Below are 26375 nucleotides of genomic sequence, written 5' to 3'. Positions count from 1 at the left end.
ATAGCACAGTTTTAATTTGTTAGATCTAAGAACAACTGGAACAAGGTGGTTAGATTTTAGTATGATATATCATCACACTGCTAAAGAATGAATCATAACATTATTCATATTTTCCAAATCTAAACACAAAAAAAATTGCACAGGACACTTATGAACAGGTGTCAACATATCAATTCCACACACATCCCAGGATCCCTTTACCTCAGTCTGCAAGATGGCAGCTCTTTGCTCCTTAGCAGTCAAGGACTCCTTCAGCACCTCAATGTGTTGTTTACTGTCTGAGAACTGGTTTGTGAGCGTTTCTAGCTTTGTCTGTAGGGCTAGTAGTTCTGTGTCTTTTCTGGACAGCTCCTGTTTCACCTGACCAATCTGGAAAAGAAAAGAAAAGAAAACACTCCAGGAAAAAAGAAATGGATAACCACCTTTCATCTGAACCTCTGACAAATCTAAATCACAATATATAAAACTAGGACAGGGGCCAGGGGTGTAGCTGAGTGATACAGGGCTTCCCTAGCAGGCATAAGGCCCTGATTCATTTCCCAGCATGGCAAGTAAGTAAGTAAATAAATGAATAAATAAATAAATATGATATATTCATCTTCTTTCATCATCTAATCATGGATCCCACCACCACCTCCACCTCCCCTAAAAATGAAGCTTATTCAACAAAGAGGGAAATTTCCAGTTTTCAGTTGTTGTCTTCAAAATATTCTTTGAAACTCTTTAGAAAAGAAAGAGAGGGAATTAAAATTCCAACTCAATTAGATGACTATGAGATAACAGTAAGCACCTAAACTCTACTGTCCTGAAAAAGCAGTTTCCATTTTATTAAGTCAGACCTCTCCAGAACATGATGGACCAAATGTGAGATTAATGTACATAAACAACAAAAGAAAAATAAGAAACCTCCTGGTACTACTATGTAAATTCAAAAGACAGGGCTGCATCTCTATTTTTTTGTTGTTGTTAAGTTTTATTCTCATTCTTAAGTTTCATAAAAGCCTTAAAAAGTTTCTTTCAGTGCTACAAGGTATTACACACGTGTTGTTTTAATCCTATAATTTTTATGAGTTAAATGTATAGAACTTAACAAAAAAGATTCTATCTATAAAGTTCTATCACCTACAATATGTCATACCATCAAAATGGATAAAAGTATGTGACCTAAATAAAGAATGTATAAAATCTCTCTGTAAAAACCTACATGTTGGAGCTGGGATTGTGGCTCAGTGGTAAAGCACTTGCCTAGCATGTGAGACACTGGGTTTGAGTCTCAGAACCACATAAAAAGTAAAAAAATAAAAATAATCTATATGTGTAATTTGAAGTTCATTACTCTAAAAGGATAACCCACAAATCAACTGATGCCATTCATTATCTCATAAAAATCTCTCTTAACATAGAAAATACTTTCTTTCAAACATTTCCTTTACATTCCTATTATTTCTAAGAATTTTTTAAAGTCTTTTATTCTAAATGTATGCTAAATAAACAGATATTAGATCTGCTTTTACATGAAGTCTACTACCCAGCAAGGTACTAAAAGACACTGTTGAAAGTGTAAATTTAACAAAAAGTCAGCAATTTCATTATCACTGATTAAATGAAAAGTCCTCTTCTTTTTCTTTCTTTTTTCTTTCTGGTAGTACTAGGCACTGAGCTCAAGGGTGCTTTACCACTTAACTACATTCCCAGGTCCTTTTTATTTTGAGACACGGTCTCATCAAGTTGTCAAGATTGGCCTCAAACTTGTCATCCACCTGCCTCAGCCTCCTGAGTAGCTGGTATTATAGGCATGAGCCAGAGAACCCCACAAGTCCTTTATGTTTTAAAAAACTAATGCATCTAAAGTACTTTATTATAATAATCTTAGGTAAAAGGAACAAAGCTTTTACACTTTCCAAGAGGAAAAAAATTAAATTTTACTAGAAAATTAAACTTTAAAGAAACACTAAAAATAAATTTCTAATTTAGTCTTCCATTTCAACAAAAAAAGAAGCATTTTTTTCATGTACAAGAAATCTGTTTACAGATAGTTATTCATTTATGCAACAAATATTTCTATATGCCTATTGTATGCCAAGTACTAGTAATGCTGATGATATCCCTTTACCAACAAATAATTCACATTCCTATTATTCTATCCCTAACACACAGTTGTACTAAAAATGTATCTGTTTTATATTTATATTCAGAAGAAATGTGCAAAGTATTACCACTTCCTTAGTAAAGAACTATGGCCTAAAGGTTATTCAAATTTCCAGCTACTTCTAATCATAGGAATAAAAATAAATATAAAAATCTCAGTTTCCTCATCATCTGCATTATTGAATAAGCTTCACATACAGTTATACTGATAGGAAAGACAGAAAAAGGAAAGAAAATATTTTAAATGAAATTTAGAAGCATAAATTTTCCTTAAAGACTCGAATATTATAAACAAGAAGTAAATATGATACAGAAGTCATAAGCACAAGATTTTGCAGTCAGCCACACATTAGGCTGAGCAAGTTATGTGTCTCTGAACAATTACTCTGCCTCTTTAAGTTTTGGTCTTCTAACTTGTAACAGGGAGAAATTATACCAATGTCACTATATTGTTTAGGGATTCAATAAAACAATGTACGAAACCCTTTAGCCTGATATTACACAGAAATGAATAACAGTAGCTAAGAGAATAAAAGAAATAATATATTATCTTCTCTAGACAATACATGGTCAAGGAATCAGCCAAATTAGACTCTTTCAAACAAAATAGCTTGCTTTTTATCAATACTATAAAGTGGTCCATAAGCAGCAAACATACCAAATTAGCACAAGATTTTTTTCTATTCTGCATTATAGTGTTAGCCAACAATGATTTCAATAAGCAGTTTTTCCTGTCATATTGACAGATGTGTACAAAATTGAATACAGGGCAGAACTGAAGAGCTAACAGGCAGTTTCTGAAACCAGTCTGCTTATGTAAAATCAAACCCTGACTTGTGTGTTCCTAGGCATTATTCTGTTTCCCATCGATAAATTAGGGTTGATAAACTCAGAAGGTTATAAAGAGCTTACAATAAATGTGCAATGTTAGCTATTTTATTATTATGTTCTGAAATGGAACATTAAGTTCATTAAACAGAAGGCTGAATTAGATGGATTTAGATATTTGATATGTCACACACTAATTCTAATTTACTAGATAACTCTAAAGAAACTGATTATTTTATATCCATCTGCCCTAAATAAAATTTGTTGCAAAATCACTTTAGTGAGAATTTAAAAAACAATGTCTACATAAGAGGTACTATACTTAAGAATTTCAAGTTCAAATGAACTCCAGGTGATGAGCCTAAGACATATCCCAATTTCTGCATGTAAGAAGAAAATAAAACCACCATTCATGTAAATCAACAAGTATCTAGTAATAATCACTTGAGGGAAAAAAACAAGTTTTGAAATACTACCCATAGAGGGGCAAAAGCAACAATAAAGAACCAGGTTATAGGGCTTCCAGAAAACACAAGGGCTCAGTGCATACAAAGTGGCATATTGGTCAAACTGGTGAACAGGAGTCAGTTAAAGAGCAGAGCAGGCTGGTTAGTGCTAGTGGTGGGCAAAGTTGCCAACCATGGAGAATGAAAGTGTAAGCCACCCAGAAGCCAGAGCTGGCAGGGCCCCACTGTGGGATCACTGCACACAAAGGGGTAAATCTTACGGCAAAGACCTCAGCCTGAAGACCAGCTGCTCTCTTTTTCAGCTCCTCCCCTTGAGCCTCTTTCGAATTTAGTTCCTCCTTCAGTTGCTCTACCTGTCACGACATTGTTATTCTTTTTCACTCAGGTGTCAACTTAGGTCCTCTTATTAACTACTTTTGAGCCAGAATGGCCACTGGAAATAACAATAACTCATGTAACACAAATCTGTTCCCCTAATTCCCTCTTCAAAGGGACATAGATGGTTTCTCGGTTTTCACTCGATTGTTTTCTTTTTTAAATGAACTGGAATGTTCTCTCAACAAATGGGAAGCATTATTATTGCATTATTGCAGTACATTTTGTTCTCAAAGTGTTAAAAAATCCAAGCTAATAGAAAGTTGGATATGTGAATTTTTAAATTCTAAAATTAACATGAAATTGTCAGATTATCATTGATAACAGATACTTAATAGTAGAGAAATACTCTATAGACTTTTATGTCAGGTGTGGGTACTACAACAAGAAGCCAGAAATGTGAAAAGGAGTTACCACTATGTCATCCCTTTACACTTCTGGGAATGTTTCAGTTTTCAGTTCCAGGATATTATCTTGGGTAATACAGGAGAGATACTATCAAGTTAAAATTTTACTGTTAGGGGGCTGGGGTTATGGCTTAGTGGTAGAGCGCTTGCCTAGCTCATATAAGGCACTGGGCTTGATCCACAGCACCACATAAAAATAAATAAATAAAAACAATGATGTCTTCGGGTGGGCGTGATGGCGCATGCCTGTAATCCCAGGGGCTCAGGAGGGTGAGACAAGAGAATCTCAGAGTTCAAAACCAGCCTCAGCAACAGCAAGGCACTAAGCAACTCAGTGAGATCCTATCTTCAAATAAAATACAAAAATAGGGCTGGGGATATGGCTCAGTGCTCCAGCCTCCAGGAGTTCAATCCCCAGTACCAAAATAAATAAATGAATGAATGAATGAATAAATAAATGAAGGTGTCCACCTACAACTAAAAAAAAAATTTTAAACATTTTTATTATTAAATTATGATTTTTAATTAAATTACAACAAAATTGATAACTGTAATAAACTAAATCGTTCAACTTGCCTTAACAGTTTATCAACTCAAACTAAATGACTCTGAATATAAGGAAGAAATAATGTGACTGATTTTTAAACACATACTGACAAGTCTCCATGGTATCTATCTTATTACACATATGCCTGAAATGCACATGGGAAGCAATAAGCCTGAGGGCAAATGGACCTTCTCCAAGGAATACAGCACAGAGTTTTCCTTTATGGAACTATATTAAGGGGAAAACACAGTTTCATTTAACCCGTTTCAGGGAAGAAAAAAAAAAAGATGGATTCAGTCTCTTGGGATTTTGACTTCAAATACTTCACAAGAGGTAGAGAACCGGGTGTCTCATATAATGAGAAAAAACACATCTGGATATAATTCTACTAAATCATCTCAAAAGTACTCATAAATAGGTAAGTTAAATTATAACAATATATTTTGTCTCACAGAAACAATTTTCTTTTAAGTAAAAACTTACAATAACTGTATGATGTAGGTAATTCTAACCTTAATTCTGGGAAAGTTCCATTTAAAAGAATACTTTCCCAATGTCTGATAAAACAAAAAGTAGATCTTTATCATCACTAAGGAAGTAAAATATGCATCAATATTTCATACCACTCCTATGAACCAAAGTAGTATTACAAACCACTACCTTGTTTTTCATAAATTTAGAATGGCTGCGATACACTTCCATTTGCTTCATTTCTTCCTCCCGTTCTTCAGTACTCAAAGCCCCATTTGATTTCAGCATCTGAATTTCCTCTTCCAGGTCCCGGAGCCCACGCTCCATAGAGGAAATTTTTGAATCCTGAGAATAATGGAAGAATCAGATATTAAAGTATTCACGAAAACTCAGAGAAGTTGAATAACTAGGGCTTTTAAAATATTAATATTAGTGAAGATAAATAAGTACACAAAAAAATTGCTGCCAGATTTGGTGCCTTGGTTCTAAATACCTCCTTTATAGTCATCTAGCTAAGGGGAGGAGGACTCTCGTATCCACAATATGATTTTCTGTATCTCTTCCTCTAGTTCTAAACCTTTTCTATCAAAATTGAGATAATTAGAGACACAGAAGCAATGGGAAAATGGTTAAAGTTTCTTTGCACTTTATGGGTTAACAAATTTCTAGTGGCGGGGGGACAGGAAAGGTTTTTTCCAACACCAATAGTTTATCATTTTACTTAGTGACCCTTATAAGGCATGTTTCTGCCCTAAGGAGAGGGAAAGAGTAAGAGGGTTTGAAAGATTTATATCATAATTTATATAACTATCTATGTATAGTAAAAATTTTATAGCATTTCATTTCAGAAAAACAAAGGTACGATAATATTAACAAGTACTTTTTATAACATTAGCAATCTTATTCTCTATACTTCTCCATACAATTGAAATACTTAATAATTAAAAAAAAAAAAAAAAAACTGGGCACACTGGCACATCCCTACTCAGAAGGCTGAGGCAAGAGAATCACTTGAACCTTACAGTTTATGGCCACCCAAACCTTGTAAATAAAATAAGTAAATAAAAATCACTGGTCTTGTAAATAATCACCCTTACCACAAATATCACCTTCTAGTATTAGATCCCTCTATATTCTATTCCTTGATTTTGTCTTTCACAGTACCTAATTTATCCTCAGATTACTTGAGATGTCATCAATTACATGAAAATACCTGCATGGAATGATGAGTTTCATATTTGTAGTTGCACACATCTGTTTGCCTAAGAAATGGGGACCTTAAAGAGTATAAATCAAATAATAAAAATAACAAAGTAACAATTGCAAAAAAAAGTATAAATTAAGTATAACCTTATTTTACTTGAAGCTTTAGGGAAAAACATCCCTTTGAGAAGCAACTTTGAAATTGACTTCCTTTTCCACTTTACCTCAAGGATTTCTTTGTTGACTTTCCTTGCCATCTTAATTCCTAGGGCATGAAGATCAAATAGTTTAAGAATCTGTCATAAGACAACTATAGCTAGCTATTTTCAGGTCTAGGGACAGGAGGAAAGGAAAAATACCCCTGTATCACTTATTGTAATACCTTTAAAAAATATATCACAGAAAAAAATTAATCTAGTCAAAACTTGAATTTTGTTCAAAATTTGTTTAAATAACAATTAAACTTCAACCAGGATTATGATTTATTCATCTTGAACCAGTTAGCCTCATGCCATCTCCCAACCTAGAAGAGTACTACTTTAATTGTACTATGAAATTCCCTTTTGAAAGTTTACTATAAATTTTTCTGTCTGTATCACAGTTCCCTAAAAATGACTAAAATACTAGCCATGTGCATGTGACTAAAAGAAAGTGAAATGTAGGTTTCCACTGGGAGTTAGAAAAGAGAATCAGTGTTTAAAAAAAAAAAAAAAAAAGAGAAGGCAGCAGCATTTTTCTAGCAAAACTAGGGTTCCAAAAGACAACAGAGCTCCCAGGTTAGAAATCCAGCTTTGCACATCACATGGCAGATCCTACCTGCCCTGGACAAAACACCTTATCCATCTTCTCCCCTATCCCCACAAAACAGTGATAGAGAGGCAGCTCTTAACCAAATAAGCACCTCACTACCAAAGCATGCATCATAAAAGCTACTCCCCAGTCAGCAAGGTGGAGCACACCTGTAATCCCAGCAGCTTGGGAGGCTAAGGCAGGAGGATCACAAGTTCAAAGTCAGACTCAGCAATTTAGCAAGGCTCTAAGCAACTCTGCAAGACTCTGTCTCTAAATAAAATATTTTAAACAGGCTGGGGATGTGGCTCAGTGGTTAAGTATCTCTGGGTTCAATTCCCAGTACCAAAAAAAAAAAAAAAAAAAAAAAAAAAGCTACTCCCCAGAAAGAGACCACAACTGCAGCTCTGAAAACCATGAGGCAGACACTGACTCCCCAGAAAAAGAATCTACTAGGTTGTTCCGAAATCAGGTCAGAAAAAGTAATTCCTGATACTTTTAACTCGTTCTAGCATCAACTCAAATGGTACCAAGTCTGGGTTTCTTTGAGGGCAGTTATTTCAAACAGATTTCTCACTCCGAGAATGTGTAATAATTAAATAAATCTTTTTGCCTTACCATGCTCTATTTCCCCAGCCCTGGCTCCCCCATCATTGATCAAGCAACCCCACTGGGCCTGGTGAAATACTCTACTCCTTGCAAATTTCCCCCAGGACCTCAAATTCCCAAGGTTGTCTCCCTGTCCCAAGTAAAACCTGGCTTTCCCAAAGAACATAATTTCCCTAAACTCTCTCCAATAATCTCCCTGCTCCACAAAAGGGCAAGGTAAAGAGTTAGCCTTCTCTTGGTTCCTTGATGCTGCTGACCTTTAGGTAAAAGCCCAGATCCCTTTTCATTCTGCCCTCCTCAATGTAGCCCATCTGGGGACTTCTCAAACACTCCTGTGAGTTTATGAAGTCTTTGGCACAGGTTCACAACCTTCCATTCAATTCCCTTCAGTTGTCAATCATCACCCTAAGCATTTCAATTCCAGAATTCTTTGAGATCCTCAACTCTAATAACCTCATCTTCCAGTCCATTTCATCTATCCAGTTTACAGGACCATACACTGGATTACATCATCACCCAGAACTATTACCCAGGCCTGACACATCCTCACCCTGGTTATATCGTTCTTCAACCTCACAGAGAATTCCACATCCCTAACATTCACATTTTCTCCAAACTGTGAGTTCATCCAAATCTTCTTTCTTCCACATATAGGGTACATTCCAGGACTGTTCATTTGCATCCCAATCATTCTGCTGTACCTTCCCAGTGAAACTCAGACCCTAGGCAATACAATAATTCTTCCTTGACCCTCCATTGCTAAAGAAAAAATAAGAGAAAGAAAATGGGGAGAAAAGAGGAAGGGAGCAGAAAAATAAAGGATGGAAGGAAGGAAGGGGGTAGATGAAGGGTTAATAAAGGAAAAAGAGGAGGAAGAAAAAGAGGAGAAAATTCACCCCCCGGAAGATTACTGGGTTCTTTCACTATTGATCATTCCTTTTCCTATTTCCCCAAAGCCTATTCCAGAACTTCATAATTCTCCCAAGCTCATGCCCCTTTCTCAGCAACTCAGCTATTTTGGTCATGAGTTCAGCATAACATTCACTTGATCCCTTTGGTCCATCAGAATCTCTTGTTTCTCAGCAGAAGATTAACACAACTTAAAACAGACCCACTGCTACAATTCCCTGTTCTGTCAAAAGATGAGTAAAAAAATAATTATGAGGATCTAGATACATTCATGTTTTGTTCTTAGGTATCAATAGGGATCAGGAAATAGCATGCAAAATAAAACTGTGGTGAATGTGAATAAGGTAAAACCATGCAATTAAACCATTCTAAAGGCTCTTGCAAGATTATATTCAAGACTGCCAATTATATAACCACAAAGAACCCAGAAATCACTAATTTGGAGTTTGTATGGTAAATTATTTTACCATTAAGAATAAAGATATAGGGACTACAGCTTAGTGGTAGTACACTTGCCTAGCACACATGAGGCAATGGGTTCAATCTTCAGCATCACATAAAAATAAATAAATAAAATAGGCTTCCTGATTGTCCTGTGAGCCACTTCCCTCTACTACATTCTTCCACCCATGATGTCCTGCCTTACTTTGAGCCCCAAGAAATGGAGCCAGCTGTCTATGGACTGAGACCTCTGAAACCTCTGCCAGCATATCGACGCCTTTTTTGAGAGCAGATTGCTCACTGTCAGGCATCTATCATCTGCCATTTGCCTGCCTATCGCCTGTCCATCGCCTGCCCTACCCCTATCCATCACCCAACGCTCGAGGTTCACCTCCCGATCGTTCGACAGCTGCCAGCAGATTGACCGCAGACCGCCAGTGGAGAACCAGCTGCCTGCTGCTGCCTGGAAGTTCACTGTTACAGTACCTGCAGGTTTGATTACACGTGGCTGCTGCCATTTTGAGACAACAGCCAGGCCCTGTAGGACCCCTGGACGGACTGACCGAGTCCCATCTCCAGGATACCTCAGCCCGACCAATCACTCCCTGCCTCTGGGGCCCTCACATCAACTGACTGCTCCCTGCCGCCAGGACCCCCAGACCAACTGACTGCGCCCTATCACTGGGACCCCAGACCGACTGATTGCACCCGGCCTCCAGGATCCCACAACCACACCAAACACACCGGACCTCCAGGACCCCTGCCGGACCAACTGCATCCTGTCTCCAGGACCTCCAGCTGACCACGTCCACACCTGAGCTGCAGCTCCCCATTTGCCAACACATTTGGAAGCCAGAGCAGCCATCTTCGGTAATCCTGGAAGCCTTAGCTCTGATCTTCGGGTGGGGCAAATCCCATCCTGCGATGCCTGCTGGAGGCTTGAAGCTCATTCTCAGGTACCTCTCATACATCGGGCTACTGAACACTGGGAGGTTTCATTACAATATGACTATTATACAGTAGATTTTCTTTTTTCTCCTTTTTTAAAGAAAATATTTAAGTTTTTATTTCTTTACGTTTCTTGCTTTCTTTTCCTTTTGTTTACCTGTTCCCTCAAAGTCGCTTTCTCCCTTATTTACATGATGTTATTGTCCCCATAGGGAATATTTAGTCTAGGATTGCATAGTATCTGGTTTGGGCCCTGCTAATATTGATCTCCCCTTAAAGAAAGGGTTGTGGAAACCTATAGGGCCACTATAAGCCTATAAGGGGAAACCTGCAATACCCCAGATCTGCAGCGCTAGAGGGGAAGATACAGAAACAACATGAAAAAACAAGGGAAGAAAATGATCCAAACAAACCTAGATTCTATAGTAATAGAATCCAATGACAGTATGGTAGAAGAAATGTCAGAAAAGGACTTCAGATTATACATGATTAAGATGATTCGCAAAGCAAAGGATGAGATAAGAGAGCAAATGCAGGCAATGAATGATAATACCAATGAGCTGAAAGAGCACTTGCAGGAAGCAAAAGATCATTTCAACAAATAGAGATTCTCAAAAAAACCAAACGGAAATCCTTGAAATGAAGGAGACAATAAACCAAATAAAAAACTCAATGGAAAGCATCACCAACAGACTAGATCACTTGGAAGACAGATCCTCAGACAATGAAGACAAATATTTAATCTTGAAAATAAAGTCGCCCAAACAGAGAAGATGGTAAGAAATCATGAACAGAATCTCCAAGAACTATGGGACATCATGAAAAGACCAAATTTAAGAATTATTGGGATTGAGGAAGGCACAGAGATACAAACCAAAGGAATGAACAACCTATTCAATGAAATATCAGAAAATTTCCCAAACCTGAAGAATGAAATGTAAAATCAAATACAAAAGGCTTACAGAACACCAAATGCACAGAATCACAACAGATCCACACCAAGGCACATTATAATCAAAATGCCTAACATTCAAAATAAAGATAGGATTTTGAAGGCCACGAGAGATAAGCATCAGATTACATATAGGGGGAGACCAATATGGATAGCAGCCGACTTCTCAACCCAGACTCTAAAAGCTAGAAGGGCCTGGACCAACATATTTCAAGCTCTGAAAGAACATGGTTGCCAACCAAGAATCCTATACCCAGCAAAACTAACCTTTAAATTTGAAGATGAAATAAAATCCTTCCATGATAAACAAAAGTTAAAAGAATTTACAAATAGAAAGCCTGCACTACAGAATGTTCTCAACAAAATATTCCATGAGGAGGAAATGAAAAACAACAATGGAGGTCAGCAAAGGGAGGAACTACCTTAGAGAAAAAACACTCAAAGGAGAAACCAAGCCAACTTAAAAACCAAAAATAAGCCAAATGTCTGGGAATACAAATCATTTCTCAATAATAACCCTGAACGTTAATGGCCTAAACTCATCAATCAAAAGACATAAACTGGCAGAAAGGATTAAAAAGAAAGACCCAACAATATGCTGCCTGCAAGAGACTCATCTCATAGAAAAAGACATCCACAGACTAAAGGTGAAAGGATGGGAAAAAACCTACCATGCACATGAACCCAGTAAAAAAGCGGGGGTTTCCATCCTTATATCAGATAAAGTGGACTTCAAGCCAAAGTTAGTCAGAAGGGATAAAGAAGGACATTTCATACTGCTTAAGGGAACCATAAATCAGGAAGACATAACGATAGTAAATATTTATGCCCCAAACAATGGTGCATTCCTGTACATCAAACAAATCCTTCTCAATTTCAAGAATCACACAGACCACAACACAATAATTCTGGGTGACTGTAACATACCGCTGTCACCACTAGATAGATCTTCCAAACAAAATCCAACCAAAGAAACCATAGAACTCAAATAACACAATCAATAACCTAGACCTAATAGACATATATAGAACATTCCATCCATCAACGAGCGGATACACTTTCTTCTCAGCAGCACATGGAACCTTCTCAAAAATAGACCATATGTTATGCCACAAAGCAGCCCTTAGGAAATGCAAAAAAATAGAGATACTGCCTTGTGTTCTATCAGATCACAATGGACTGAGAGTAGAAATCAATGACAAAGTAAAAAAAGGAAATTACTCCAACACTTGGAGACTAAATAATATGCTATTGAATGAAACATGGATAACAAAAAACATCAGGGAGGAGATTAAAAAATTCTTAGAGGTCAATGAGAATGATGATACAACATATCAAAATCTCTGGGACACTATGAAAGCGGTACTAAGAGGAAAATTCATTGCATGGAGCACATTCCAGAAAAGAATGAAAAGTCAACAATTAAATGACCTAACATTACAGCTCAAAGCCCTAGAAAAAGAAGAACAGAATAACAGCAAAAGTAGTAGAAGACAGGAAATAATTAAAATCAGAGCTGAAATCAATGAAGTTGAAACAAAAGAAACTATTCAAAAAATTGACATAACAAAAAATTGGTTCTTTGAGAAAGTAAACAAAATAGATAAACCCTTAGCCACACTAACAAAGAGAAGGAGAGAGAAGACTCAAATTACTAAAATACATGATGCAAAAGGAAATATCACGACAGACACCACTGAGATACAGAACATAATGAGAAGCTACTTTGAAAATCTGTATTCCAACAAAATAGAAAGTACTGAAGACATTGACAAATTTCTAGAGACATATGCTCCTCCCAAACTGAACCAGGAGGACATACACGATTTAAACAGATCAATATCAAGCAATGAAATAGAAGAAGCCATCCAAGAATCTACCATCCAAGAAAAGCCCAGGACCAGATGGATTCTCAGCCGAGTTCTACAAGACATTCAAAGAAGAACTCATTCCAGTACTTCTCAAAGTATTCCAGGAAATAGAAAAGGAGGGTACCCTACCGAACTCATTCTATGAAGCTAATATCACCCTCACACCCAAACCAGGAAAAGACACATCAAGGAAAGAAAATTTTAGACCAATATCCTTGATGAATATAGATGCTAAGATCCTTAACAAACTATTGACAAACTGTATACAAAAACATATTAAGAAAATTGTGCACCACGATCAAGTGGGGTTCATTCCTGGAATGCAAGGATGGTTTAACATCCGTAAATCAATAAACGTAATCCCTCATGTCAATAGACTTAAGGATGAGAATCATATGGTTATTTCAATTGACGCAGAAAAAGCGTCTGACAAAATACAACACCCCTTCATGCTCAAAACACTAGAAAAAATAGGGATAGTAGGAACATACCTGAACATTGTAAAGGCTATTTATGCTAAGCCCATGGCCAACATCATTCTTAATGGAGAAAAACTGAATCCATTCCCATTAAAAAGGAGAACAAGACAGGGATGTCCTTTTCACCACTTCTATTCAACATTGTCCTCGAAACTCTAGCCAGAGCAATTAGGCAGACTAAAGAAATTAAAGGGATACGAATAGGAAAAGAGGAATTTAAGCTGTCACTATTTGCGGATGACATGATTCTATATTTAGAGGATCCAAAAACCTCCTCCAGAAAACTTCTAGACCTCATCAATGAATTCAGCAAAATAGCAGGCTATAAAATCAACACGCATAAATCTACAGCATTTTTATACGCAAGCAATGAAACAGCTGAAAGGGAAATGAGGAAAACAACTCCATTTGCAATAGCTTCAAAAAAAATAAAATACTTGGGTATCAATCTAACCAAAGAGGTAAAAGATCTCTACAATGAAAACTACAAAACACTGAAGAAAGAAATTAAGGAAGACCTTAGAAGATGGAAAGTTCTCCCATGTTCTTGGATAGGCAGAATTAATATTGTCAAAATGGCCATACTACCAAAAGTGCTATACAGATTCAATGCAATTCCAATAAAAAATTCCAATGACGTGCCTCACAGAAATAGAGCAAGCAATCATGAAATTCATCTGGAAGAATAAGAAATCCAGAATAGCTAAAGTAATCCTTAGCAGGAAGAAAGAAACAGGGGGTATCACAATACCAGAACTTCAACTACACTACAAAGCAATAGTAACAAAAACGGCATGGTATTGGCACCAAAATAGAAAGGTAGATCAATTGTACAGAATAGAGGACACGGACACAAACCCAAATAAATATAATTTTCTCATATTAGACAAAGGTGCCAAAAATATGCAATGGAGAAAAGATAGCCTCTTCAACAAATGGTGCTGGGAAAACTGGAAATCCACATGCAACAGAATGAAACTAAACCCCTATCTCTCACCCTGCACAAAACTCAACTCACTATGGATCAAGGACCTCGGAATCAGACCAGAGACCCTGCATCTTATAGAAGAAAAAGTAGGTCCAAATCTTCAACTTGTTGGCTTAGAATCAGACTTTCTTAACAGGACTCCCATAGCACAAGAAATAAAAGCAAGAATCAATAACTGGGATAGATTCACACTAAATAGCTTTCTCTCAGCAAAGGAAACTATCAGCAATGCAAAGAGAGAGCCTACAGAGTGGGAGAAAATCTTTGCCACTCATACTTCAGATAAGAGCACTAATCTCCAGAATCTATAAAGAACTCAAAAAACTCTACTCCAAGAATACAAATAATCCAATCAACAAATGGGCTAAGGAAATGAACAGACACTTCACAGAAGATCTACAAGCAATCAACAGATATATGAAAAAATGTTCACCATCTTTAGTAATAAGAGAAATGCAAACCAAACTACACTAAGATTCCATCTCACCCCAATTAGAATGGCGATTATCAAGAACACAAGCAACAATAGGTGTTGGCGAGGATGTGGGGAAAAAGGTACACTCATACATTGCTGGTGGGGCTGCAAATTAGTGCAGCCACTCTGGAAAGCAGTGTGGAGATTCCTTAGAAAACTTGGAATGGACCTACCATTTGAGCCAGCTATCCCACTCCTTGGCCTATACCCAAAGGACTTAAAATCAGCACACTACAGAGATACAGCCACATCAATGTTCATAGCGGCTCAATTCACAATAGCCAGACTATGGAACCAACCTAGATGCCCTTCAATTGATGAATGGATAAAGAAACTGTGGTATATATATACAATGGAATATTACTCAGCTATAAAGAATAATAAAATTATGGCATTTGGAGGCAAATGGATGAAATTAGAGAATATCATGTTAAGTGAGATAAGTCAATCTCAAAAATCCAAAAGAGGAATGTTCTCACTGATAAGTGGATGATGACACTTAATGGGGGGTGGGAGTGGGACAAGAATGGAGGAAGGAGGGACTGTATAGAGGGAAAAGAGAAGTGGGAGGGGTTGGGGGGAAGGAAAAAATAATGGAATGAATCAGACATCATTACTCTATGTAAATTTATGAATATGCAAATGGTATGCTGTTACTCCATGTACAAACAGAAACAACATGTATCCCATTTGTTTACAATAAAAATAAATTTTAAAAAATAAATAAATAAATAAAATAAAGGTATTATGTTCATCTATAACTAAAAAATATTTTTTAAAAAAGAATAAAGATATATACAATATAAACAGTTTTAAGGGGAAATCATCCAACTTGTAGGAGAACAGTTCTTATATCTGTACTTGAGAAGCATCTATTTACACAAAATTATTGATATACCAGTATCTAAGTATTCTTGTTGAATCAAAAAAAAAAAAAAATCAAAGTCCACAATGCAAAACAGTGTGGAGCTTTTGGGGGAATATGAAGAACTTAAAGGGGATAAGAGATAGGTCCCTATATGTAAAATCTTTATAAGAAAGAACACAATTAATAGCAGCAGCCCCAGTAGCACTAGATAACTGATTGTATGTTTACTATGTGCAAGGTACTATTCAAAGTGTTTTACATGTTTTAACCAATTTAAATCTCAAAATAGTCCACTGAATTAAACTCTTATCAACATTTATCAATAAAGAAATTAAGGTCAGGCAGGTGGTGCACACCTGAAATCCCAGCTACTCCAGAAGCTGAGACAGGAGAATTCCAAGTTCAGGCCCAACCTGGGCAACTCAAAATAAAAAATACAATGTACTCAGGTTGTAGCCCAGCTATAAAGCATTTACCTAGTAATGAAAGGCCCTAGATTCAATCCACACAAAAAAAAGAGAAAGAGAAAAGAAACTGAAGCATGGAGGCTAAGTGCTCCATGGCACACAAGTGTTATACCCAGATTTGAATTCAGGGAGTTTACCTCAGAAAGCAGGCTCCCAATCACCATTCCGTACAGCCTAAAGATTGTGAATTATTCATTTATTTAAAGCAGAGTTTTTAATAGGATCTCTAGAACCCTGGGTGTCCCCTAGACCCTTTTACAAAGTCTGCAGGATCACAACTATTTCCATAGTAATACTATGGTATCGTCTGACTTTTCCACCATGTTGGCAACTGCACTCAGAGTATAATCACAACAGTGAGCAAAACTGTTAGTGCCTTAGCACAAATCAAGGCAATGACACAAAAGTACCCTAGGAAACATATTCTTCATTGGCAGACATTCACAGAAAAAAATGAAAAAGAAATGAAATTTTATAAGAATATTCTTGATTAAGGAGTAAAAAGCAGTGCTTTTAATAAATCTCAACCTTCAAGTACACATCTTTTTTATATTTCATGTGACAAAACAGGGGCAGGGATGAAGCACTTCTGCTGTATAATGAAATATGACAGTTGTCCCTAGCAACAGGACTTATGTGTTGCCCTGAGTTGAGAGCTGAACTGAGTACTTTTTCATGAAACATAATTTTTACTTGAAGGAACAACCGGTTACTGAGGATCATTATTTGGCAGGCATTTCCTTAAAAATGAAGACGTGAGGTATGGGGTCCTGGGATCAAGAAGTTAGAGAACAGCTGATTTGAAGGCAAAAGACAAAATTTTTTGGTCTAATCTCAATTATGGGCTACAGCTAAAAGGAAATTAGAACTATTCTAAGACAATTATCTTCATTAAGTCTTAAAATACCCTCTCAATCTCACGAGTGAAATATTATTACCAACCATTTTCTAAAACTCACACTTGAAAACATGACTCTTAAGATTCTTTATGGAAAAAAAAAAGATTCTTCATGAGATTTATAAGATTCTCACTTACTTTCATCTCAATAACAGTTTGCAGAGCCTTGGTCTTGGCAGAATCGGGAGCATTTTCAAACCTCCGGTGCATCTCCTAAACAAGAGAAGCAAAGTAGAGTCAGTGCCCTCCTCCCCACAATAGTTTTTTTGTTTTTGTTTTTGTTTTTTTTTTAAGGCAAGTGAGGGGCAGTTGTATGCAAAAGGTAATGACTCCAACCTTGTGAGTATCTGGTTTATTTCTGTGTGACCAACCATCTCCTGTTGATCAGGGAATCCAGACTACATTCAGTCTAGTTCAATCATGAAGCTACAGAAGAGTCTCTGACTCTGAACATTTGGTTATTTAAAATTGGTCACACCAATATCCGAAATTACAGCATATCACCAGGCTGGGGTGTGTCAATCTTTCATATGACTCTAAGACCTATAATCAGAACTCCAAATGATCCAAAAAGATTAGAAAAGTTCCCTTTTTAGCAGGAAAAATAAATGAAAGCTATTACAACCAGTCTGCACTGCACAAAGTTATTGAAAACATCTGGGTTGACAATATTCTTTCTATAGTATCCACCCCAGAATTAACAACCACCTATTTACCTATGATGAAGATCTCTCCAGTGAGGCTACAGGTAGAAAGAAAAAGACTGTTGAACAAGTTTCCTAAATAGTTCAGCTTTAGAAAATGTCAGAAAAACACAGCTCTTTTAAACCCAAAATTTACCCCCCACCCCAAACTGTGGGTCAAACCCAGGCTTTGCAAATGTGAGGCAAACACTTTGCCACTGAGCCCTAACCCAAAATTTAATGAGTTCAGGATTGGAAGGAAAGATGTAAAGGTCTTCAAGGGTCATTCTGAAGTTATCAGATCACCTCAGGCAATTTCCTTGTCAGATTCTGTGAATATCTCTGAATTAATGGATCAACATTTCCAAAGTACCCTGGGCTAAATACCCCACAGAATATTCCCATCTGAACAATGCTTGAGCATAATAAAAAAGATGGATAATACTTTAGTTATACATTTCACCTAACTTATTCATTCTTGACTGACTAGGAAGAATGGTTTGAGAAATCAAAAAATAACTCCAACTTCACTGAATTACCTTTTCTTAAAAGAAATGTCTTAATGAACTCACAGAAATCCTAAATTTTAGAGTCAACAAATTATATACCAGTAATTTCTGAACACCTACACATCCCTTCTAACTGCTAATACTATACCACAAATTATCACGTTTGAACATTCCCTAACCTGAAAAAATGAAATCTAAAACTTTTAAGTGACAATATTATGCTCAAGTTTCAAGTTCAGAGCATTTTATGATTTCAGATTTTCATATTACAGGTACCCAATTGTTGAAGTCTATGTGAATATTCCAAAATCTGAAAAACTCCAAAATCTAAAAGACCCTGATCTCAAACATTTAAGGGATACTTAACCTGTATTAACAGACCCCACCGCTTTCCACTTTCCCTCTCCCTAACTCCATATCCCTCTCCCTAACTTATATATCTAACTAGTATCCCACTTGTATGTTTAACAAACATTTTAAAATGTTACATGCCCAAGACTAAACTGATGGTGCCTCCAAAGCTACTCCACCCTTGAAGTTACTCTGGCCTAAAACCTGAGTCTTATTCATGTCTTCCATTCTCTCTCAAGCACAGTCAGGAAACTTATCTAGTTAACTCTGCCCTCAAAACATTCCAAAATCTAAGCATTCCTTGCCATTTTCACTGATACTATAACAATGGTCCACTTTATGCTCTGAATAGCCCTTGCTACTCTGCCACTGTTTTCTTTCTCTCCTCTTCCGCCTCCCCAACCCACCCAATCTCAGCAGAAACAGAATTACCTTTCTTCCCCATCCTAGGCAGAGTTATCTGTCACTGAGCACATACCCACCACAGGATGGAAGTAATTTAGATCTTAGGATGGCACCAGAAGACCTCAGAAATAACTAGCTCCCATATTAACAACTAAATTACAACTCTGACAGAACAGGTAGAATGTAGCCTTTAAAACACCTCTTTAAAACCCCCTGTTCCCAGATGGGCAGAATCACAGCCTCTGGAATAGGAGTCCCCCGTGCTTCTCCTTTGCTTACAAAGCAAAGCCAAAAAAAAGTGCCTCTCCTTTTTCTCAAAACCATGTCCTCATTATTGGATTGGCATCAGGGACAAAGATCAAGTTTTTGGTAACACTACCACCCAACATGATACACTTAAAAAAAAAAAAAAAAACTTTTAATCAACAACCTCCTCCTAACTGAGCTTGCCCTCCACTGCAATGTATTCTAAGCAAAAAACCTTTTAAACAAAAGTTTGACCTTGTTACTCCTATTATGAAAACCCTGTCTTGGGTCCCCATTATAACTTAAAGTACAGCCAAAGTCTTCTTGGTAGCTTATAAAAGTTTATGCCCTATCAATCTTCCCTAATCACTATGCTGCAGTCACAAAGGACTCCTTGCTGCTCCTCAAACAAGCTGGGCATGCTGCAGTTCCCTGAGACCTTTGCACAGGCTGCCTGAACTCTTTTCATTCAACTAAGGGAACACTTTCTCCTCTTAGTCATGGCTCAAATGTCTCTTCTACATTATTAGGTTTATTAATTATGATGATACTAAAACAAACTAAAATCAAGAGTCCTTCGGAAATTAAGGGCAACTTCCTGATAACTTTTTTCTGCATCCCATGTTTCCTTACACGGAGAATACAGCCTAAAAGACTGCCCCCCCGCCACCCTCCACCACGGTAGCCCCGACTATAGAGAGGGAAGCCATGAAGTTAAGAATAGGAACTAAGTGCTCTGGCCTGTCTAGCACAGGCTAACTTAAATCTGCATATCTATTTCCTGCCTTTTGTCCTTGTTTGTTGCCTCTTATATAAAGCTTTTCTGGTACTTCAGTTTTCTGAAGATGGAAATTTGAAACATAAAATTTCTTCTATCTTCCTTCAAAGCTGATTTTGAATAAAACCTATTTTCCTGCCAATCTGACTCCAAACATCTGCCTCTCCTATACTATGGATCTTTTCTTTTTTGTTCCTGATGCATCCCAACCCCCCAAAACAATCTATAGCACCATGAAAGAACTCAAATATTTGTCTTGTCAATAAAGAATATATTTTTTAAATAACTGTACAATTCATTTGTGAAAACTGTTAAGAAGAAAACATCCACAGTACTGTAAGAGAAAAATCGGAGGAATTCTGATGAAGTCTAGAAGTCTTATAAGATTTCCTCAGGAATACTTGAGAGCTAAAGAATGAATGGAGTTAGAGTGTAACTGCATAAGGAGAGAGAAAAACTCACAGATGTTCTCAGTCAACTAAAATTCAGAAAATGACAAGTGGAAGTTGAAAAGTTGGAGCTGCCCTGCATGCTACCCACATATCACTGAAAAGTCTTTCTGAACTCCAATGTATACAAATACCCGAGCCTGAAGGCTGCTGGTCTGTACCAACCACCTTTCCTTTCTCCTCTCCTGTTTATTCCTTTTGCTTTAATTGATTATACAATATCTCATAAGATCCCTTTACGCACAACAGCATCCTAATCTGGCTTCTTTTCCTTCTCCTCCACTAAAATAACTCATTATCACCCATTAAATTCAGGTTGCTAAATATAAGGAATGTTTCTGTCCTAACCTTCCTAGAACTCTCAGAAACATCCAGAGTAATGGCCCACTCCCTTCTAGATACTTGGTTTCTTTAGACTGTTATGGCATCACACTCCCTGATTTTCTTCTTCTTTTTTTTTTTTTTTTTTTTTTTTTTTTTTTCCAGGGATTCAAACCAGGGCCCCCAGCCCTTTTTATTTTTTGAGACAGGGTCTCACTAAGTTGCTTTGGGCCTTGCTAAATTGCTGAGGCTGGTTTTGAAATCCTCCTGCCTCCTGTTGGGATTACAGGTGTATGCCACTATGCCTGGCCTCCCCTGATTTTCTTTATTTCTCCAATTGCTTCTTCTCTGTTTTCTCTGCAGGTTCTTCCTTCTAAATTAAGACCTCCAAGTCTCAGGTACTCAGGACACTAAGGTGGAAGAATCATTTCAGCCATCCAGGCAGCCTGGGCAACATAGCAAGACCATGGCTAAAAATAAATAAATAAATAGATTTACTTTTAAAGATCCAAACTAAACTAGACCTCCAAATGTTATGTAGCAGTCCTAAACCTACTCTTTGCCAATAAAAACTGCTCTGTACTACTTAGTTTTACATATAATGGAGATGCTGATGGTAAGTATCTAGGCCTGCCTTCTGCTCTGATTTCAAGACTCATATCTCACTGTCCATTTCACATGTCTATTTAGATGACTAATAAGTAACTCAAATTCATTATTTAATACTGATTTTTCCTTTTGCCTAGCACTTCATTTGAGATGTGTCTTCAGCATCTCATTTCAACAATACTGCCATCCCAGTAGCTCAAGCTTTTCACTCTTTCCCATCTACAGCATTTCACTCCTTCCCATCTACATTTCCCACAACTCATTTAACAGTAGATTCTAATTGTTCTATCTCCAAAAATATTTCTTCAATCTATCCATTTATAATCTAGTTTAAACTTAAATTACTACTCAGACTCTACCGAGTTTTCTTCCATTTTCTTTGTCCATTCTCAAGATAACACTGGAGTGATCTTGGCAAAATAGGAAAGAACATCATGGTACTAATATGCTTCAAATCCTTCAATGAACCTCCAACTATACTTCTCACTCTCTGCAAGATCAGCACAATAATGGGGGTTAACAGACTGGCCCGCATGTCATAGACTATTAGAAAATTATACAAGATGCATGAAACAACTGTTTTAAGACACTAGACAACAAGCAATTTGAGACTATGATAATTTGAGAGAGGAGACATGAAGTGATGGCCCAGACTTGCTGTCTATATATGATACAGGGAGAGAAAAATCAAACAGAATTTGAGACAAATCAGTGAGTAAGACTTCTAAAAGCAGTGAAAATTTATAGAGCAGAATAACACCAAGAAGAAAGCTCACCAGAAAAGCATCACTATCTAATCTGGTGGGGTACCCTTGAGTCTTTGGCCAAATACTAAGCTCTAATGTCCAGGGAAAAATTCTACAAGGTCATATGAAAACTACAGAAAAAACAACTCTCTGGGAACTGGGTTGAGCAACTACCTGTACTACCACGAGCCTGAAAAAAATTCAAGTCCCAAAGAGTCAAAGTGGAGTGAACACAGAGACATTTAGCAGAGACACCAGAAAGATCAAGCCTTAAGAGGGAAGTCTACACCAAACCAGCCCTAATAGCGTTTCAAAAGCAAGTCTTAAAAAGAACACAAGTAAATTAACTCTTGTAAGCAAAACTTCATTAAGGAAGACAACAGAATGGAAGCATTCAATTACCAATGCATCCAAAATGTTCATACTATAGTAACAGATTACTACACGTATAAGCAGGAATATACAGCTTAAAACCAAGAGACAAGTCTTTTGACTGACATAAACACAGAAATCACAAAGATGATGGAATTATCATTCTAGCTAATAAGCTAAGAAATGACTGAACCATGAGGAAATAGGGAATTAAAAGGAAATCTGTAAGAAATTTAAAGCATATTTTTGAAAAACAGACAAAACTAAGCCATAATATTTAGGGGCAGCACTTACGAATGATATTAATTTAGTATGTTAATGTAATGTAACTATTGTAATATTAGGGATATAGATGTGATACATATAATAAAAAGCAAAGGCATGCTTGCTACAAAAGCCAGAATAGTGATTACTTTTAGAGGGTTGAGGCAGAGTTCTGACAGGGATGATGTGCCCAAACAGCTTCCAGGTGGCTGTTAAAAGTTCTCTTTCTAGACCTGGGTAGTAGTTACAATTCAACTATAATATATGTTTTATACTACTTTCTGTATGTTGTCTTTTTAAATTTTTAGTAATCTCTTGAAACCATCTGCTTATCTTCCATCTCAACACCTAACACATTAGTTCAGAAGGTAATAAACTCCCATGTGCATTTAAACAAACTAACCAGCTTTCAACTTATCTACACTGAATCTACTTTCCATTCTGTAAACAGGTGATACACTGGATACATAGTAGATACTTTAGATTGGATACATAATAGGTATTTAATAATATTTGTTCAACAAATGAGTGTAAACTTTTTAAAAATATACACAAAAATAAAATAGACCCTCTAATTGTAAACAATCTTCATATATTAATAAAATCCTAAAACCTACACTTGGACATTTCTTATTTGGTACTTGTATACACACTTGAAAATATTTAAACTGCACTTCTTTGAAATACTTCATAATTCAAATTTTTACTTTAATTTTACCTGATTTTTCCTCTTTCTTATTACCTAATTTCATCAGGTAGGTTTAAAATTCTCTACTTTAAGGTGAAACTAAGTTCAATTGTAAATTCTGCAAGCTTATGAACAGGACCTAAAAGAAAACAAACTATTTGAATTTTTAAAAATTGCCTATAATAAGGACACAGGGAGAGAAACCATTCACAGGCATAAAGCTTTCCTATTGAGACATATGAAAACCCATCACTCATAGCAAATTTATATTCAGAGGCCTTCACATTAAAGCCCATTATGAACACAACTTATAGTCAGTGAGGTCATAAATTCCACTGTCCCACTACGTACATCAACCCTCTGATTCATGCACTGATAATAATGAGAGGAGACTTTGGCAATAGAAGTCAATGTACTGTTCAAACAAGTATAAAAAGAATATTCCATTTGTTCACTTCATTTTGCTCCTATTAGCCTGAAATTTTTCATTCAAAAAAATTTTAAAAAAAAAAAAAAACTTTAAAGAAGGGATAGATTTATCTGGACCTTGTCACACAATCAACTGTGGTAGAGAGTAGAAAATGTGTTTACATTCTCAAGAATAATGAGTAATCTAGAGTTCAAAAACAGGAACCAAATTTCATGGTTCTCCTTTTCTTTAGTAGGTTTTGTTTTGTTTTGTTTTCTTGTTTTGCTTTTTGGTACTGGGGATTAAACCAGGGACACTTTACCACTGAGCCACATCCCCAGCTCTTTTTATTTCTTATTTTGAGACAAGGTCTCAGAAGTTGCCCAGGCTGCCCTTAAATTTGCGATCCTCCTGTCTCAGCCTCCCAAATCACTGGGATTACAGGTATACACCACTGCACCAGCAGTAGTTTCTTTTTAAAAGCAAGCCAATATTTAATTTCACATCTGTGTGAACATTTGTAAATGAAAAGCAATGCTTAGGTCTGAAATTTCTTTTGTTCAAGTTTTAGATTTTAGCCTTCCACACTCTTGGGTCAAGGGTTAGAAGCACCAAATATGTGTAAAGCCCTTTCACTGTTCACTCCTCCACAGGAGTTCTGGGTTTGCAGTATTCACGACACAGAGGAGACAAAAATAAAGAAAGGGAAGCTAAATGGGAACCACTTTTTCAGTATCTTCATGAGCCAATGATAAGCAGTATGGCATTTTAACCCTCTAGTAACTGCATTATGCTGAAAAACCATGCCTTCTTGCCAAAATAGAAACACCACAAAACAGAGGAGGAATAATAGGATAAATAAATGTGATATTCAACTATTCTCATCCTCCAAAATCACTACAAAAGATCAAACTAACTTAGGAACTCCTTTTCTAATTCCACCTATTCGCTGTTTCACTTATTGCTTTTCTCTATATAATCTCGATTTTGTTTCCTCCTTGTTATACTTCCAACAGGCAACAAGACTGAAAGGCATTCTTCAAATGTACCAGTTATATTCAGAATTCCTAACCTAGAACCTACTCAAACATGAGCACTTTTTTTTTCTATTGCAGCAATCTGTAATTTACAACATAGCAAAAGACAACATAGTTTCCATTATATTGAGAGTTAAACCTCTAACTCTTGCTATGGTCTTTAAAACCCCCTTTATGTTTTTTTAAATTCATTTTTATTGTAAACCAATGGGATACATCTTGTTTCTCTATTTGTACATGAAGTAGAGTCATACATTTACCTAGGGTAATAGTTTTTGATTCATTCTGTTATTCCCCCCCACACACCCCAAACATGAGTACTTTTAACCTTAAACATTCTATAAACCCTAACAAGACAGCAGTTGTACTAACAAGGTTTGCTGATTCAAATACTGTATGAACAAAAAAACTAGCAAAATGCAATAATGGTTTTAAACAAACTTGTATTTTATCCACCACAAGAGCTACCTACATTTTAAAGAATGGGAGCGCACACATAGGTTTAAAATACATTATTGAATTAGCCTAAAGGCAATACCTGGTGTGCATATGGATTAAAGATCAAAACATTCCATGACCAACCTGGATATCCTCTGCCAACAGACTAAGAACCAAAAAGTGTAGGTCTCAAACTTGGTTTGTAACAGAATCACCTACAAAGCTTGTTAAAACTCTGTAAGTCCTCAGCACTAAGCAAGTCTAACCTGTAATTCAGCATTTGTCCAACAGATGGTCCCACTCTTCTATCAATCAAAGGGAAGGTGCTACAGCAAAACAATCAAAAAAACTAACAATATGAGTCAAACAACACTGTAATTTCAATACATACAAAATATAATAGTTAATTAAAATTTTACTTTTTCCTCTTAGGCATTTTAGGGGGAATTATTTACCTGTTATCTACAGAATCACGTTCATAAACAAAACTTTTAACAAGTAATACCATATTACCAGATATAACTGTTAGTTTAATGTTACTGTATTTCATCAAATCTAAGATGCCAGTGATTATAAGACACAATACTATTTTATATTCTGGAAATGGGGTAAATGCCTCCAAATAAATTCTGATGCAAATTTTTATTAAGAATTTTTTAATACTGATTGCAAGAATTCCAATTTTTCACTTTATTAAAAATAATTTAATCAGATATCATTATGAACTGTTTTCATAACTTTGTCTAATTTGGCTACTTTGTTTCAATGTTGATTCACAGAATATTTCTGAAGATACTAAACAAAATTAAAGGTAACATGAGAAATACTAACAAAGCTCATACATCAACTGAAGTGATGACCAAAATGAACATCCATGAGTATATATCTTTGAAAAACACAGGCAAATGTATCAGAACTGCTGCTTTACTG

The 26375-nt window shown here is 36.4% G+C and overlaps 1 protein-coding gene across 15 annotated transcripts in view; it reads right to left on the bottom strand.

Annotated features, from left to right (window-relative positions):
• Positions 1 to 26375, bottom strand: part of ERC1 (ELKS/RAB6-interacting/CAST family member 1) — a 633143-nt gene that overhangs the window by 498507 nt on the left and 108261 nt on the right. For 10 of the 15 annotated variants that reach the window (XM_079140313.1, XM_079140314.1, XM_079140318.1 and 7 more), the window contains 4 exons: positions 17279 to 17353; positions 5433 to 5588; positions 3704 to 3796; positions 202 to 369 (listed from right to left, as the gene is read on the bottom strand). In XM_079140313.1, the coding sequence (XP_078996439.1) occupies positions 202 to 369; positions 3704 to 3796; positions 5433 to 5588; positions 17279 to 17353 (492 nt within the window). The remainder of the gene's footprint in view (positions 1 to 201; positions 370 to 3703; positions 3797 to 5432; positions 5589 to 17278; positions 17354 to 26375) is intronic. The other 5 variants (XM_079140317.1, XM_079140305.1, XM_079140310.1 and 2 more) reach the window with 3 other exon arrangements.

Source organism: Sciurus vulgaris (genome assembly GCF_902686455.1).
Source record: "Sciurus vulgaris genome assembly, chromosome: 5".
Lineage (NCBI taxonomy): Eukaryota > Metazoa > Chordata > Mammalia > Rodentia > Sciuridae > Sciurus > Sciurus vulgaris.
This window is presented reverse-complemented; position numbering and strand designations above follow the sequence as displayed.